The sequence below is a fragment of the Micropterus salmoides genome, unplaced genomic scaffold (assembly GCF_014851395.1).
Source record: "Micropterus salmoides isolate LMB-PRFRI ecotype aquatic unplaced genomic scaffold, ASM1485139v1 Ms_hic_scaffold_17, whole genome shotgun sequence".
Classification (NCBI taxonomy): domain Eukaryota; kingdom Metazoa; phylum Chordata; class Actinopteri; order Centrarchiformes; family Centrarchidae; genus Micropterus; species Micropterus salmoides.
Window position 1 is genome coordinate 25,586,297 of NW_024040817.1, and position 17,559 is coordinate 25,603,855.

The 17,559-nt window shown below is 41.4% G+C and overlaps 1 protein-coding gene across 6 annotated transcripts in view; it reads right to left on the minus strand.

Annotated features, from left to right (window-relative positions):
* trioa (trio Rho guanine nucleotide exchange factor a) overlaps positions 1-17,559 on the minus strand; it is a 75,465-nt gene that overhangs the window by 55,873 nt on the left and 2,033 nt on the right. For all 6 annotated transcript variants that reach the window (XM_038724494.1, XM_038724493.1, XM_038724490.1 and 3 more), the window contains exon 2: positions 1,020-1,070. In XM_038724494.1, coding sequence (XP_038580422.1) covers positions 1,020-1,070 — 51 coding nt within the window. The remainder of the gene's footprint in view (positions 1-1,019; positions 1,071-17,559) is intronic.

Genomic DNA, 17,559 nt, shown 5'->3' on the forward strand with positions numbered 1-17,559 from the left:
GTTTTCAGTGCCTTTTTTTGCTGGCGCTAGAGCTGTCTCCATCAGGGCCCCAGGGCATCAGAGCAACCTGCCAACTCACTGTCCTCCTTTATATCTAGGGTTTGAGGGTTCTGATTTTTTTAAGGCTGATAGATTTGGACTAGAGTTACTAAAAGTCAATTATTTGTGTGTGTGTGTGTGTGTGTGTGTGTGTGTGTGTGTGTGTGTGTGTGTGTGTGTGTGTACTTTTCAGACTAGAAAGCCTGGTTCATAAAACATTAAAACTTCTCACTGAAGCACAGGGGAGTAGTAATCTTAAATATCAAAGTGGCCACATGTCTCCTTAAAATGTCACATCAGAGGCAGGAAACTGACTATCAACCCTAGATATCAACCCTCTTTTACTGACTATCAACCATCTTTTACGCAGGAACAAAGCATCATAACATACATATTTTTGGATTGGTCAATGCTGTATTACTAAAAAACAGAAAGATCAAGTATGACTAAGACAAAAGGTCATTTTAGGATGAGCGAATGGCAAATTGGGTGAATAAATCATAATGGAGGAGACGGCAGAAGCAACCGGAAATCAAATCTAAAATCAAAAGATAATGGACAGAAGGCTGGGGGGAAAAAAGCAGGGAGAACGAAAGCTACAGACATCGTCCATCGCAACTCATCATGGAGAGCCTGCTGTCACTACAGAGATGAATGCTAGACACCGGTAGCCAATCACAGGGCGGGGAACATGGTATGTGATGGCCGGGGGAGAGGGAGGAGAAAGAGCGGTGGAGACAAAGAGGAAAGGGGAGTCGGGGAGATGTGTGACATTATGGTGACAACTGTCTTTGTCACTGGGAACAGTGAAGTTTTAATCTTGAGTGTGGTTATTTCTACTATAATAAAAAAAAAGCAATTCTCTTCTACCATCGCCATGAACACAAAATAAAAAACAGATATGGGGAGGATGGAAAAATAGCTGCACATTTTTGAATCACTATGTGCAGGGTGTTTGGGTTTGTTTACGTTTGTTTTACCTGCTATCTGACTCGAGACATCTCCTTTTGGCTCTTTAGGGAGGGATCCATCTGTAGACACACAAACACAAAAAAACATTGTTACCAACATAGAAACAGGAGTGATTGAGCTCGAGTCAAAATGTCTACAACAGCAAAAGGAACAATGGAAACGAGGATCAATAGGACAATACAACAAGCCAATAATGACATGTTGGCTTTTTCAACAAGCGTAAAATAGGTTTTATTACAATGTGCGATAATTTATGGATTGTATGTAAATTACTCAACACCAGTCCCACTGCTTCGCTCACATGGTGGACCCGTCGCATCCAAAGCCAAACTTCCAAGATTACATGATGAAAATACTGTGACAACAGCCAGTAGCAGCTCTGCGATGCTTTGAGCTAACATCAGCGCGCCAACATGCTCACAATGACGATGCTAATATGTTGTTACTAAGCAGGTATAAGGTTTACTATGTTCTTCATTTTAATTTAGTGAGTTTGCAGGCTATAATTTGCCATTTAGCACTGAAAACAAAGTATACACGTACCAATGTATGTTTCTTGACAATCCATCTAAAAGTTGCTGAGGCATTTTACTCCAAACCACAAAAAACAAATGACTAACAGGCTGACATTGCTGTGAGCGCTAGCGTGGCCTAAAAGAAAGACTGGCAGTCTGTACACTGCCACTCTTTGAGGTGATCCATTGTGCAACTATGATGGATATAGAAATCTGCTGCATTGCTTTCCAGCAAAGATCAACATTGTCTTAATCACAGAAAACTGTCTTAATTTTCTAAAGTATGAGCATACTTAATGTCACCGGTGTAAGAGAAGACACAACCCCTTATCTCAACTACGGAATCCCTTGTTTATAATTATTACATCAAGGTACCACCATATTCTGCTTTACAGTGGACCAGTGCATGCAGGAGTCATCCTCTCATCACCCTATACCTCATGACAGAGGTCCACTGGTTTCTCAGCCGATGGAACAATCGGCCTATTGATCCAGCCTGTGTGTGTGTGTGTGTGCTGTGACTGAGGGGAAGATACAGTCAGTGTCATGTGCTGTCAACATGTAAACGGGTTGGACGCTCGACTGGCTCACTCAGTGACACATCGCACCCTCTGTTCTGACTCAGGCTTCCTCCTTCCTGTTCTTGTGCTGCATTAAGGCCCCATCTACACTACTCCGTTTTAGTTTACAAACGGAGAATTAAAACGAATACGACCTCCGTCCACACCAGCGTTTCCGCTGCATTTTGGAGTTGATCTCCATCTACATTAAAACGAAAACGCACAGCTAGGACCCGTTCAGGTACACTGGGCATGCGCATGCCAGTGTAATCGTGAAGCAGATGGTCTATTCCGTAGTTACAGAAGATTTGGCGAAAGAATAAATAAATACAGACTAAGCATCAGACCTTTTTTTTTTGTTGTATGGATCAGTAATGAGCTTGGACTGTTGTATACTGACTGAATGTAACATGGGAGTGTGGCGTCAGAAAACAGACTGGGAGTTGTTGCAAAGTAAACAGCGACATGCACAGTACAAGTGTAGGCAGATGAGTGTTATTTGCACGGAACAGAATATTTTAACAAAAATATGATGTCAAAAACCTGGTCAGTAGCATTGTGTTTCTGCTTTGCAAGACCAAATCAGAGAGCCGAGCGTGAGCGGCTACGTCATCGTTTCTAAAGCCCTCTGTTTTGTCCTGTCTTCACTAAAACGCACTCCGGAGTTTTGAAGCGCAAAACAGGGTCGGCAGCGTTTCTAAACTTCTCCGTTTTAGGTCTTTGTTTTCATTGTTGTAGTCTGGACGGGATGTGAAAACGTAGCAAAAGGTCTCGAAAATGCAGTAGTGTGGATGGGGCCTAAGGCAGGGGAACAACTGGTGGTTGCACTGAATACAGGATCCGTACTAGCTCAAAAACATATTTCAACATTTTCTTTGCTCTACATACTTCCACAAGCAGAAGTACACTGAAGAAAGAAGAACGTGTAAACACACACTGTAAATGACCTTAAAGTATAATGTAACATTCACAATAACACAGAGGCCAAACTTTAACAGATTTAGCAGCTAACTGGCCTAATCTCCTACATGCATGCAAAATTAATAGTGTTATTATCTCACTATTTTCTTTAGTAGGAAATCCCTACTTTTTGGATTGCACTCAAAACATCTGTGTTGTGGATTTCTGGACTGGCACTGTTATTACCACCATCACTACTGAACCAGGATAATTTGGCAGTAATAGTTGGGAGTTGCAATGAAGTAATTGCTTGAGTCACACCTACAAGAGTCAGTGAAACCTGTTCTTAAATCTGGGGTAGGTAATGTCAGAGAAATTAGCATGACACAGATTTTGAAAGTATCCAAATTAAAAATACCCACCCCTTCAACAACTAACAAAAATGCTTATTAAGTAAATTACCTACCCCAGAATTAATGTAATGGTGAGACCATGAAATACAAATGCAATACAGATTATTGTATTTAAAGGCTTATAATATGGCTTTTACATCTCTGGAAAGTTATCATGCTAAAACAGGAGAACGTTCACGTTACAAAGTATTTGAACGCCGTGTTGTGGTGATGTGAACGCCATATACAAGTTGGAAACTTTTAATTACAGTTACCACAGCATGACATAAATGTGACAGTGGGGCAGGTATACACAAGAAATACGGGGACTGTCTGTTTAACAGGAGGGTCCAGGTTCAAGACACGTTACCAAGAAGCATGTGCCTTGCTAATAGGCCTAATGTTACAGACCCTGACCTCTGTTCTTCAGGGGCAAGAGAACAGAGTTTCCCTGAGAGGACCAATATACCTGTATCACATTAAATCACCCTTCTGTTTTCATTTCTCAGTTAATTCCATTTTTATGATATAATAGTTCTCTTCAAGGCAACTGGTTCCCTTCTGTAGTGGCTGCTAAAGTAAACCATCTTACTATCCAGCTTTAACAATATTTTGCTGGTGGCAATTTCCATTAAAGAACATAAAGTATAGCAGCACAGTAGACATAAAACTAACACACGTGCAAACTTGCTGGCAACAACTGCCAGTGCCACAGGGGCTCATGAGGAAAATAAAACACACACACACACACACACCACACACACACACCTAAACATGGCATGGGAAGTGAGGCATAAAGATCTCAAAGGAATGTTCTCTAAAGCCGTGTACCTGGGAGAACTTAACAGAGAATGAATTGGATGAAGGAGAAAAGAAGGGGAAAAAAGGGAAGGCAAGAGAAAGACCAAACACCCACATGCTTCGCATATTTGCAATGCCAAAGATGTCCACTTAAGCCGCAGTGTGCAACAATGTAATACCAGACTACAGTAGTGGTTGCCCACATCTTATCACATTCTAAACAATAAGAGTTGTAGCCGAGCCAGAAGTCAAACACACATGGACAAAAAGGAGATAAAAGACACTGTATGAGTGCATACAGAAGACACAGATATATATACACACACACACACACACACACACACACACACACACACACACACACACTCAGTCATGAACGGAACCCCCCCCCCCCCCCCCATCTCTCCATTGAAACATGCAAACACGCAAGATACAGTGAGCTTACCTGGACCTCAGCTCTGTTGAACACTGGCTGTACTGTCTCCTAAACTGAGTTCCCTTCCACAGACAGCTCTCTCTTGTCCCGACACACACTGTTTGTGTCTCTGAGCCCACATTAACGCAAGACCACCCTTTCTGTGGGCCCCAGCATTTCCCTTCTCGGCAGACACACTCATCTTTGACTCATACACAAATAGGAAAGACCCCTTTTCATTTAAACATACCTATTGTCTGGCTCACACCGACTAGAATGAGGTGCAAGGCGCAAAAACAGTGAGCAATACCCTGCTGTCAACCGCTACGTAGATACTGCCAGGGGGGTTTAGTACACATTTAAATGTCAAGAGCCAAGGACAACACATTTAACAATACCTAAGGGATCATCCATCTGCGAGGATTTTTGTTGCTTGGCACAGAGCTGTACAGATAGGCTACGGATGGAGTGTCTAAGATGCATGATCTCCACTTGTGAAATTCATGATCAAAATAGTCCACTTTGGGACAATGCTCCACCCAAATTAACTACTCTGGCCCTCCCTAACCACAGGCTAAGCCTTTGGCGCCAAACTTTGCATTTATTCATATTTATCGTTTTAAACCTGAAAACCTTTTTTTTTTTTTTTTTTATAAATGTAATTCATGAAGACAAAAATGAAGAAAAAACCCTCCCCACTGGTATTTACATACTGTTACATTTGAAGTTGTAAGCTTTAGAAAGCGTTTAGTGATATGTTTGGTGTAACTAGCTTAGAGCAGCTATCAGACTGCGCTTCGATATAAGATAGATATAAGAAAACGGCTACATGGTGCTGCTTCTTCAGAGCCTCCTCCAGCTCCACCAATGAAGGTGAATGCACCCACCATGGCCACCTCTGAAGAACAAGAACCTTCTGCAAGCAACCATGATGCAGCAGTTAACGTAAGAGCCAGCTGTGGCTGACAACCTATAGTCATAGATGATCTCTGACCAGAGACCAATGCAACCAAATCAACAGAGACTGGCTTGAATACAGGGTCAAGGCAGAAGCAGCATTTTGTTTTTGCTGTCGGCTGTCTAGCGTCACTCGAAGGTCTCGGACACGATGCATTTGTGAGTGTGGGCTTTTGTAACTGGAAAAATGCTGTGGCGAGAGAGCGTGGATTTCATAAACACCAATCTTTAAAAGACCATTTCTCTTGCTATACAATGTGGAAGGAGCAGGAGAGGTGTGTTTCAACACTTGTCAATGCAGGCCAATTAAAAAAGAACAGGTATTATGTTTCCTCTTTCATCTGTGTTGTCTGGCTTTTGACGGAAAACCAGTTGCCTTTACGAAGGAAGATAGAGACTTTTGATAACATGTTGGACTTTTCCTCTCCTTACTGGACGATAAGATTAAAAAGGACAGTGAATTGGCTTCTGCTTTGAAAACAATCCCTCAAAACGCCATATACACCTGTCAGGACATGCAAAATGAACTCATAAGACTCAGCTGTGAGGTGACAGAAGCTACAGTGGAGGAAGGAGGCGACTCCTACTAGAGACGACCGAGCCCAGTTTCTCATCCACGCTGTTTTTGCCCTGTTGGATCCACCAAACAAGCTTCTACAGAGAGAAGAAACGGACTTGACCTGTTCACACAACGTGGCTAGTGAAACAGCTTGTGTACATAAACTCCATTGTGATGAGGAGTTATGAAAACTATTGAACACAGAACTTAATAGACTATACTACACTATTGATTCAGTGCTTGGAGAGATGGATCACAGATTCAGTGAGTGTAACTCACAGTTAGCTAGTGTACTTGTCGCATTAAATCCATAAAGTGACACATTTCTTGATGTAAAGGCTGTGAAGTATTTAATGGACCCATCACAATTGCCTATAATTGAGGTAGAGAGTAAAAAGTTGATTACGAGTTTTTTCGTTCACAGAAATGATCAGAGCCAATTGAGGGAGATTGGACTACACAGCACATCCTCTCAAAGTACCTGAATGTCCTGTGTGCTTTCAAACATTTGGCGCCTCCACAGCTATGTGTGAGAATCCATTCTCCGCTCGGAGAAACATTTTCTCAGACTAAAGACGTGTGATGCTACACAAAAGAAAGGGCCAGTTGGTGGAGCTAGCTTTTAAGAGGGAGCGGAAAGACACCGTCCTTTGGAAGTTCAACACAAACACTCAATGAAAGACGTGGCTTGCACGTAGGCTACATTTTGCGCAGAGAGGGTGCACAGTGTAGTGTTTGTGTGTGGAAGAAGGACAATGGAGCATATTTAAAATTTTTGCTCTGGGTTGGTGTGTTGGTTGGCTACAGCAAACTCATTATCAAGTACAGGCCTTAACATCATAGATTTCTCTGACGGCACGTCTACCCAAATGCCCCACCAATCCAGTTTGTTCTGACGCCAACCCTGTACTGAACGTCAAGTGAAACTAAAAGAGTTTTGTGTTTTTGTTATCTTAGTCTGTTCTTTGGAGTCAAATGTTCATTGCTGTGGAATTTATGTACTTCACTTCCCAGACACAACCTCTTAGTCAAACAAAGTGAACAGAACTGTGTTGCTTTCTGCAGATTTCTGTGGAGTTTCTGCAGCTTCTTTCTTGTCAATTCAGCCACACTGGTCATCAGTGCTCTGCCAACTATGCGTTATTAAAGAGCCCACCTTTGCTACGGGTAGAGACATGTCCCTTTCAAATTTTTGTTGCACTCCTATTACATTGTCAAACTCATGACGGACAGTTTTAAAAAAACAAAAAAGGATCATTTTGGGGATTTAGATCAGCTATCGACCAGATGTGACAATCCACATTAAATACAGTTTGTCTGTCAGTGCCATTATAAAATTTGTTTTCCGCCAGTTACAGTCAGTCACAGTTGGCTGCTGCCTGAATTTTTTGCACCACAACAGTTTCACCTCATGTACAAAATGGTCCCAATAAATTCAGGGCAATGTGGTATGAAGATTCTATACTTGGGGAAAAGAGACCACCAGTACAGGATCAGGAGTCTTATTGGCAGATATACTGTGTCTTCCTTGAGAATCTCTGATTTTGCACAAAAAAAAAAAAAAAATGTTAGTTAGTATGTTGTCGAAGTTAATGTCTTAGCAGAAACAGTGGCAGTGACGACAGCTTTTCTGCTTTCTGCCATCATGTTTTCACTTGTCACATCCTGACGTACTGCTCTCACCGTTTGTGCTTAACTGCACCTTGTGGACAGGTACTGTAGCATTAATCTTCGCACACCACCAACTATCAAATGAAACGCAGGATTTGCACAGCTATATAACGTGGTGGCCTTTACTGCATTATTGACCCGACGTCTAATACTTTTAAACTGGAAGAGATCAAAACCTCGACCTCATGTCAGATGCATCAGGGATATTATGTTTAATCTTACAATCTTATAAAATTCACCTTCGGGATAAAGATAAGTTTTTGGACTTTTTAATTTTGATAATCGAACCAATAACTAACTAGGACAACTCTTGACTTGCCCAACTTATAAACTTATACGTATATTTGGTTAACGATGTTGAAGCTATTTCTTTGATTTGATTTAACTTTCTTGTACCTATTGTTTTTGCTGTTTATCTTTGATTTTGCTGTGTGTAACTTATTATTTTTACTATATTTCATCTAGAGGATCTGTATCGTGGGGTGAGGAGGAACAGTGGGCGATTTACAATGTTAAATTATTCAATATGTGATTTGTCCAGGTTTAAACCATGCCAATAAACTGATTATTTTTTTATTATTTTGAACCACCCAGCCAGTTCTTCTTCACTCCAGACAAAATTAAAACTTTGCTGAATGTCTGATCTATCATAAATCTATAATTAATAAAGTATTATTATTAAATAAATCTGTAATAAATAAGAGTAGATTAAATATATACGAAATATGAAACTGTGTATCATTAAACTGGTACTCTTCAATCCTGATGCTCAAGACTGACATTTTTCTTTCCAACCTTGTTATCATCTGCCCTTACCTGGGATCCCAGGTGCAAAATGCTCACCATTAGACACTGAAGATGAAAAAGCATGGCTCTGCCCTTAAAGCCACTGCTTTAAACTGCCCCTCAAGGTCCTCAGCAGCCCATAGCCTTTGCTTTAAGACACAAAAGGCCACTGACTTTGTTGTTTACAGCGGATCAATTTCTCTTGGTTACTGGCCCTTATCAGGAGAGAAACACAGAGGTGAAAAGTAGTCAGAGGAAGAGACAGAAAGAGAAAGTGAGAGAGATGGGGAGGGCAACAGTGAGATAGCAGTTTTGAATGCACTGGAGACCAAAAAAAAAAAAAAAAAAAAAAAAGGAGTACAATGGTCTTTCAGGACTTGTCCTAGTTTGGTTCACTCTCTCTCTCCGTCTCTTTCTACACTCAAAATAGGAGCAGAGACCATTCTGGCAAATCTTTCACACTGATCCTAATCAATTGCTAGCAGATACAATTCTTTTACTGTCCTCTTTCATTAACCACTAAAAACTGCTTGGCACTCACATCTCTTCCTTTCCTCTCTTCATTATCTTTCCAAGGTCTGGTTCTCTCTGTCTTTGAATTTCACAGCTCACTTCTCTCCTTTCTCCACCTGCGCTGAATAGACTTCCTTATTTCCCTCCAACAGGACAAATGCTTATGCTCCTTTTACAAGAATGCGTAAAGAAAATGGTTATCTGCACACGTGATTTCATGGCCACTTGCAACCTGCGCACCCCCACCCTCCTCCCCGACAACCTACCTCCAGTCTTCTCCTCCTTCTCCATCTTCTCTCCATTTTTCTTTTTGCCCCCTCGATTCTTTTCCCTCTCTCGTTCCACCTTGTTTCAAGAAGACAGCAGCGGGGCGGCAAATTTTCCCCGAGCTCACACAAATTAGCTCTATCACACCGGAGAAATTACTGAACGAAAGCAGAGCAGAGTAGAGGGAAAAGTGGGACAAGCTCCTTTTTATAAACACACAGAGAGGCGAGAGGTTTGCGTGTGTGTGTGTGTGTGTGTGTGTGTGTGTGTGTGCGTGTGTGTGTGCGTGTGTGTGTCTGTACTGTGTGTGTAGTACAGTTGTTCCTAAGAGGGGGTTTAAACAAGCCAAAAACTCTTTCATTTACACATCTGACAAACACCCTAATATTTCACTTCCCTGGTTAATGTACTAACAGACTATATTTGACATTATTATTTATATTATACTTTTAAATAACTTATCCAACAGCGGAAAATAGTACTAGCCAAAGCCAACTGGCACTCTCTAGCCCCTTTTCACTTCTCATTACCTACTTCAAACCTGACTGAATACCTTGCTCTGCTTGCCCTGATTCACAAGTATTCTGATTGACAGCTTACTGCATGAGCAAACACCTGCGTTTTTGTTTCAGTTTATTTTTGCAGGTGGATTGGAGTGGCACCAACAGGTAAAACTTTGTTTTTACAACATCCAAATGCAGCCTGTGATCCAAGACCATAGAAACCGCTCGTCACTATTTGCTCTTATCAGCTGGCCTTTGGTCTGATCTAGTCTGTACCTGGGCGGCAACCCCTGTGTCTGTTTGTGTGAGTGGTAAAGCCTCACTGATAGCAGAGGCCCAGGCCGACCTGGTTTACATGCGGCTTGTTGGTAAAGACACAGCATGGGCCAGACGGACACATATGGTAGCTAATGTTGTCATGGTGACAGAGCCAGCCTTGTTTGGTGGACATGAAAGCAGGATAGATAAAATGAGAGAGAGAGATAGTTATCTTAGCATAAAGACTGATAGCAGGGGGAAACGGCTAGTCAGGCTCTGTCCCAACAATCTGCCTAGCAGCACCTCTAAAGCTTGTTTCTAAAGCAATGTCTTGTGTGTTTAATTCATACAAAAACCAAAGTTTAAAAAAAGACAAGTTGTTGATTTTTGGGCTTTGTAAAGGTCGGACAGAGCCAGGCTAGCTGTTTCACCCTGTTGCCAGTATTCATGCTAGGTTGGCTCCGGCTTCATATTTATAGGGTGACAGGAAAGTGGTTAACGAACTACTCATCTCACTTTTGTAAGTAAGTAAAGTAAATAGGCACATTTTCCAAAACATCAAACAATTTCAATTCCACCTCTACGCCTACATACAAAAACACACACTAATCCCAGAGAATAATCAGATTAGATTAAGGTCAGCGTGTGTAATCCAATGAACTCTCACCTCTAACATGCAGTTAGAGCTGAGATCACACAATCACACACATAAACGAGGACAGGGACCACTGTCACATAGCTCTGCCCTCAAACACGTCATTTATACATTCCTGTTTAAGGAAGCAGATTCGTTGTTAAACAGTTCTTGGCCAGTCTGCTTTCCGACACGCTCCATTCCATCACTGAGATGATCTGCTGCAATCTGCTCACTCTACTATTAATAACATACTGACTTTCTGGGATCAAAACATTGTGTACTCAGCTATACATTTTTACAGCATTTCTACCATCAACATATGGAAATTTTATGTGATGACTTCATGCAGGGCCAATGTTATTTGTCACCCTCTTCAAATCACTCCAAAAACTTGTCCTGCTTCATTGTTAAGCTGCAACAGGCCACTCTTCACATTGCCATGTATGGCACATCCAGAGAAAGACAAAAAGTGTTTACAAGCATCCGACTATCAGGGAAGTGAAGGTTACTCCCTCTGAAATGCAATCTGGTGCTTTTTGTTCTGCTTTTGGTTTGTATTACTGTGGTTCGCCTTAGAGTTCACACTGACATCATACACGCTTTGGGCTACAAACAACTCCAGTGCTGCCATTCATTTTACTTCATGGCTTTTGATGGCTTCGCTCACCGTGTTCTGATTGAAAAATTACAGTGTTTAGTCTAGCCAGACATCTGTGGGCCCGGGTTTTCCGACCATTTCGGCTGTGGACCCCAATCTGTGAGGACAAAACATTTTTTCACTCATATGTTCCCGTTGCAGTCCCCGTAATCTTTCCTTTGCATTAGTAATTTCTCTATTTGCATCAATAATTGTAGATATTGCTGGTAGATTGTTCCTTCATTTACATGTTGCAAGGTAATTCTGCAACTGATTCCTTCCTGGTCTGCCATGGTTATCAGCTTTTATGACCTCATAAGATTTCCTCATTTAACCTCAGTCTGATTGGTTCCAACCACTAAAACTAGTGTGGTTCGGACAGGAAACTGTTACTGCCACCATGAAAAATGTACCTCTTGGCCCACCTCATGACATTAAGTTAAAAAACTTAACAGGCAAACCCAGACTTTGCACACTGGAATACGTCATCGTAATGCCAAAGTAAACCTGACCCAGATGACCAGTCCTTACAAGCCTGTGATATGATACACAGATTAGCAACAAAGGCCTTAAGCGAGATGATGTAACGTGCCAGCTGGCATCATAACCACAGAAACTGTTTGACCAAACTTTTTCTAGGGAAAGTTAACTGAACACGGATGATCTTTCTGACCAACATGGCTTTACATGTAAAGCTGCTACAATCTACAGTGAATTATAACCCGAGTCTACAGTTCCCCTCAGCTCCATGAAGCACTTTAGAGTCTTTCAGCTCATTGTTCTAGTTTTTCATCCCATAACTTTACTGTTTTGATTCACTCTCTTAGCTCTCATTGCATTGTTTTTGACCACAGCAGGCAGCTGTTTTTAGGAGAAAAACCTCTGTAAAACCACTCTACACTACCTGCTCAACACCAAACAGCGGTCGGACACAGTTAGCGACTAGCTGGTGAACATAGTGGAGCAGTTAGCTGTTAGGGGAGCTAAAAGGATAGTGAAAATTGGACTTATCATTCAACAGATGGCAGAAAACACTAATCCAAATGACTGCTAAGCTAAGTAGTAGTTGCCAAAGTGGTTGCTGTGGAGCTTTAATTCACTTTCTTTGGTCTGAGATTAGCAACTTTTAATATGTTTGTGTTGTGATTGCTCTGGCTGTTCTTTGCTGTCAGTGTAACTTTTGGAACCTGTCCCACTTTCAGACGACACTAAGCTTTACAAGTGGGCAACGTTTCACACAAGTCGCCCGATAGAACGCTGGACATTCTACAAAGTGATTTGTCAAACATAACCTTGGATTCCCTTTACTCTGGCACAAACACTCATATCACAGGCTGTGTGCGCTAATCCTGACCTGCCATGTCATTCTTCTCATTGAGCCGAGAACTTTCTGTGTTTGAACGCTAATGATTGACTAAAAACGTTGATCGTACTGCCACGGCCTTCAACAGATAATAATTCAAACAAGAAAAGGAAAAACCACAATCCTCCCACTCAAACTGACTTGGCGGCAGATTGAGGGGGTTTGGCTTGCTCTGCTAGCTGTAATCTGCCTTTAAAATGTAATGCACCTGCATCTGTTATTATGGTTGAGACAGATTATGTGTTTACACAGCTACCCATGGGAAAATGAGAGTGATTTAAATGATTCACTCTTTACTAAACAACTGATATTGTCAGCACTGTTCTGCAATCTTCTATTCAAGAATATGTGTATAACAGGGAGAAGTTGTTTCAGGACAAACGGTCAGTCCACTAATGGTTTCCAAGTGTCTGCACTGCTCGCCTTGTTACCATGTGTTCAGTTTGTGCTGCATTTTAAGGGATGAATGCCTTTCTAACTGAAACATCAAATTTTTAATGCCACAATAAAGGGAACTGTTCGAGTAGGAGTGTTTTTTTCCCCATGTTTTAGCTTAATCTCCAGCCCTTTCTAAAAAGCTTTTTACCCGGCCATCCATTTGCTCTTGATTGAAGCTGCCTGGCTAAATAAAATCTCATAAAATCATCTCTGCCTGCAGCTGGCTTCCATTTATTATGTTCACTCCTCTCTACTGCAAAATACTGCCTTTACTTAGAGGTGTGTGAGGTACCTGATATACTGCAGCTGAGCATGTGTGTGGTGTAAAACGAGTAGAATGTAGACAAAATAATACTAAAAGACAGGAAGAAGATGAGCCGGAGGAGACGGAGACAGGGTTAGTGGAAACAGCACATCGAGAAAGTGATTGTGTGAGTGTGAAAAGCAACTGAGAGAGAACATCGGCTGCCTATGACGAAGCCCCAAGTACAGCGAATCACATGATGCCTCAGTGTCGAAAAGAGTTACCCCCGAATACTCAGCCTGAGCTTCTTAAAACGTCTTTCCAGTGAACTGATTTCTGTGCTCTAAAGCCTTTCTGCAGCAAAACTCTGCTCATTGTTTAATTTAAATAAAAAAAACAGCTGCAGACATTTGGAGGCAGGGGAGGGCGATAAGACAATATATACTGTGAGACCATGCAAGTTTGTCTACGGTCAGAGATTTTGCAAGGACTATCCTGGGAATGCACCGATTAAAAACTTTCTCTCTCCCAGGTATCTCTACTGCCTTTAACATTTGCACTTGCAGACGAGTACCAATCTGATTTACCCAGATGACAGAATCTGTATACTTCACAGAGCGGAAATCATTATGATAATCTTTATCTAAAGGTAACATCACACAAGGTATTGCTGTAGCGCTAAAAAACAATTGGCAGCCTATCGAGACTGAGTTAACATAACAGATTTTTTAGAGTGATACTGACAAAGAAAGTCACTCTCTGCACCAATATCGATTTGGCGTATCGGATCGACGCATCCTTAATCCATCCCTTTAATATTTCCAGGTGTAGGTAAAATTGTGGACAACGTGGCAAAATAATAAGTAGAACTGCTTCATGGCTACGTTAGATTTTTGCACTATTGCGATAGAGTAATTTGATTTGTGAGGGTTTTTTAATAAAATGCAATTTGCCAAAAATATATTCATCATTTTACAGAAGTTCAGATGTACTATATCACAATGTATAAAATTGCACATGTTATAACTGAAAATTTTGCGGGGTGTGGCTCATACTAGTGGCTAAAAGTCAGGATCTCTCAGCCTCACAAGCCTACCTAACTGTATGGAAGTCCTGGACAGCTGGAGTAACCCTTTTAAATGGCAGGGTTTTTGGCAATTTTGGCTTGGGCTCAAATACCATGTTTGTACTCATTATTTGTGATGCACCAATCCTCTTTGCTTCCATCCCATAAACGCGGGATGATAAAAGAAATCTGCTTTGCACAGCATTAGGTTTTAGTCTCTGCTTTGTGTGTCTGACTTGGCAGATTTAGGCCTGGAGGAAACCTTTACTGAGGGACCTCGATCAGTCTCCATCTCCTGGATCAATATCCATTAGTCTCAGAGTGATGTGCGTGTGCATGTGTGTGTGTTCAGACCTCATCCTGGGTGAATGGGCCTGAGTCATAAATGCATGCTCTGGATCAAATTTCTCTCTCTCTCTCTCTCTCATGCATGTCTGTTCCACTCTCGTTCTTGCATAAACACACATACACAGCAATGCTCATTCAAACATACAGACCAGCTTTGTGAACGGCGTGTTGCAGCCTCTAAACATTCATTCATGAAGGCCCGGCAGTGCGGATTTTATTTTCCCACCATGAATAACGCCCTACACTACCAACAAGTAATGACTGTATGAAATCAACACTAAATCAGCCTCTTAGTCATCATTGTAGCCAAAGATATGTTTGGAGTGGAATAACTTGATGATTGACAACATGCCACAACAAAACTCCCCATTTTGGAGCTTTGAGGCCAAGGTATTAATTCCAGTCTGGAAGACAGGGGAGAGAGAGACGAGGGGAGGCTCTTTTTTTTATTTTTTTATTAGTTGTCATTTTGCATCAGGACGGAAAGGCCCAACACGAGGCAACAAGAATGAGGGAGGGAGGAAAACATGAAACAGACATTGGCAAATGAACACTCAGACAGCAGGCAGTCGGACAGAGAGTAGGGAAGAAAGTGAAGAGCGAGTACATGGGAAAGACAAAGAGACCAAATGCCGAAGGATGGAAAAAGAGATGAGGATGGAGCTGGGTTGAAAGCGTAGCCTGTGGCAAGATACTCAAACCTGTGCATGTCAAAACAAGACTCCCAGATCTATGAGGAGGAAGTTCATGAGCAAAAAAACAAAGCGGAGGGGAGCCTGAAAGTGACACTCAAGACTTCCAAATACCTTATTGTACAAATCTGTTGCAGACTATCTATACTCAGGTTTAGTAGTTTCACCACTGAGATTCTGAATCTGCAGTCCTTCAACAAGGATGCTCTAGGTAAAACAGTACTGGAGCCAATAACCATAGAAATTAGTTCAGTACCAGTTGGGAAAGATAACTAGAGACTGTGTACAATATGAACCAGACATAGAGCTCAAACAAAGTGCAGAACAGTGTTACTAAATGCATTTCTAATGTAGTTACGTGTTGTTAGGAGACAAAAGATAATGGACATGATTTGCACACAAACAAAAATCAAATTACTGTTAGCCAAATCCAATCATGTTTACAGCAAATATTTGTCCATAGTTATCATTCATAGACTGTATAAAGATGGACAACGCATCTCCACTTCCGCCCGCTCTCAAACGTAGAGGTACAACAAACCTGAAGTAGCATCAAACAATAAGCAAAAATAAACAGTACTAACTGAGCTTCTTGTGACTGCAACACAATCAGTAACACGTTCCTCGTAGTCAGTGCTATTTACAGCTTCAACAAGGGGTGTTTGTGAAGAATACAAAAATATTATGCTCCTCAAAGATCTTCACGTAAGATGGTAGTTAGACTAAAAAAGCTGCTTATGGTAGCATTTTGTCAACAAACGTCATTATTTAGAGTTAAGTGCCAGTAGGCCATGTTTCCACAAAGTTGCGGATCCCAATACGTCACAGTCAAATTAAGGCTGTGGATAACATAAAGATAGCTGAGGTTGTGGACAGGTTTGTTGTGTTTAAAGGACTTCAGTCTCTACCATCAGAGTTACTGTGGTAATTACGAGAATGCTTCAAGTACAGACCAGACGGGCATGATATTTAAATGACACTTATTTGACAATCAGTGTTAAAATATTCTTGTGATTATTACACAGGCGGCAGATAATGGAGCAGAATATTCATTCTTGATCCTTCAAGTGCAGTTTTGTCAAAAACAGACATAGGTTTGTTTTCATTGTATCCACGCTATTTCAGTTTTATTAATTCAGCAGTAGCAGTCCCACCACTGCTAGAGGGTGCAACGAAAACTAATTATCTGTGTCATTGCTTCTCTCACACAAAGAAGTAAAGTAAATATACGGTTTAGGTACTCTATTGGTAAATAGAAGAGCTATTTCTAAAATACATTCTCAAACTGCAGCCGATGGGTTTGGGGTAATAAGAAAAGAAGGCATATCTAAACATTTTAATTATATAACAAATTAGCGACAGATCTGATTAACAATGAAGCAGAATGGCTGCAGCTGTGCACCATCAACAAAGCACACAGTTACAGAATTACAGGATGCCTCTTGTCTCTCTCCCTAAGTGGAAGCCATCAGATCAGCTCAATACAGATACTGAACTTCCCTCTGTGCTTATTATCTCACTAGACACAAAACCACAGGAGCCAGAGGCTGGATGTCAATACTCTGCATTCTCGCCCTCATTTACACCCCCTCTAACTGTACTTCAAAATCTCAGTTCTTCCACTATGGCCCTACACATGACAATGCACTAGAACAGCTAACAGTGATTTGGCTTATGAGCAGTACCCACAGTGCACAATTAATGTCTTATGCCACAGTTTAATTTATGATCACATGAGTATGCACCTATAACCAGGGGAAAAAATGACTTGCAGATACCATTACACCTATACTACACAATCAGCTATAGGTACATGGAGAAACTTGTTTTAAAAACACATAAGCAGTAAGCTACCAAAGTGAAAGGGGTGAGATGATGACACTGGCAGACATGACATCAAGCATTGCACGGCTTGCAGTCACTGAATATAGCTAAAGGGTTATCTGGCATAGGCAAGTGCAGCCCATAAGCTCACCAGCTTTTTCGTGCCAAAGACCCACAAATGGACAAGCATTCGCCCCATGGA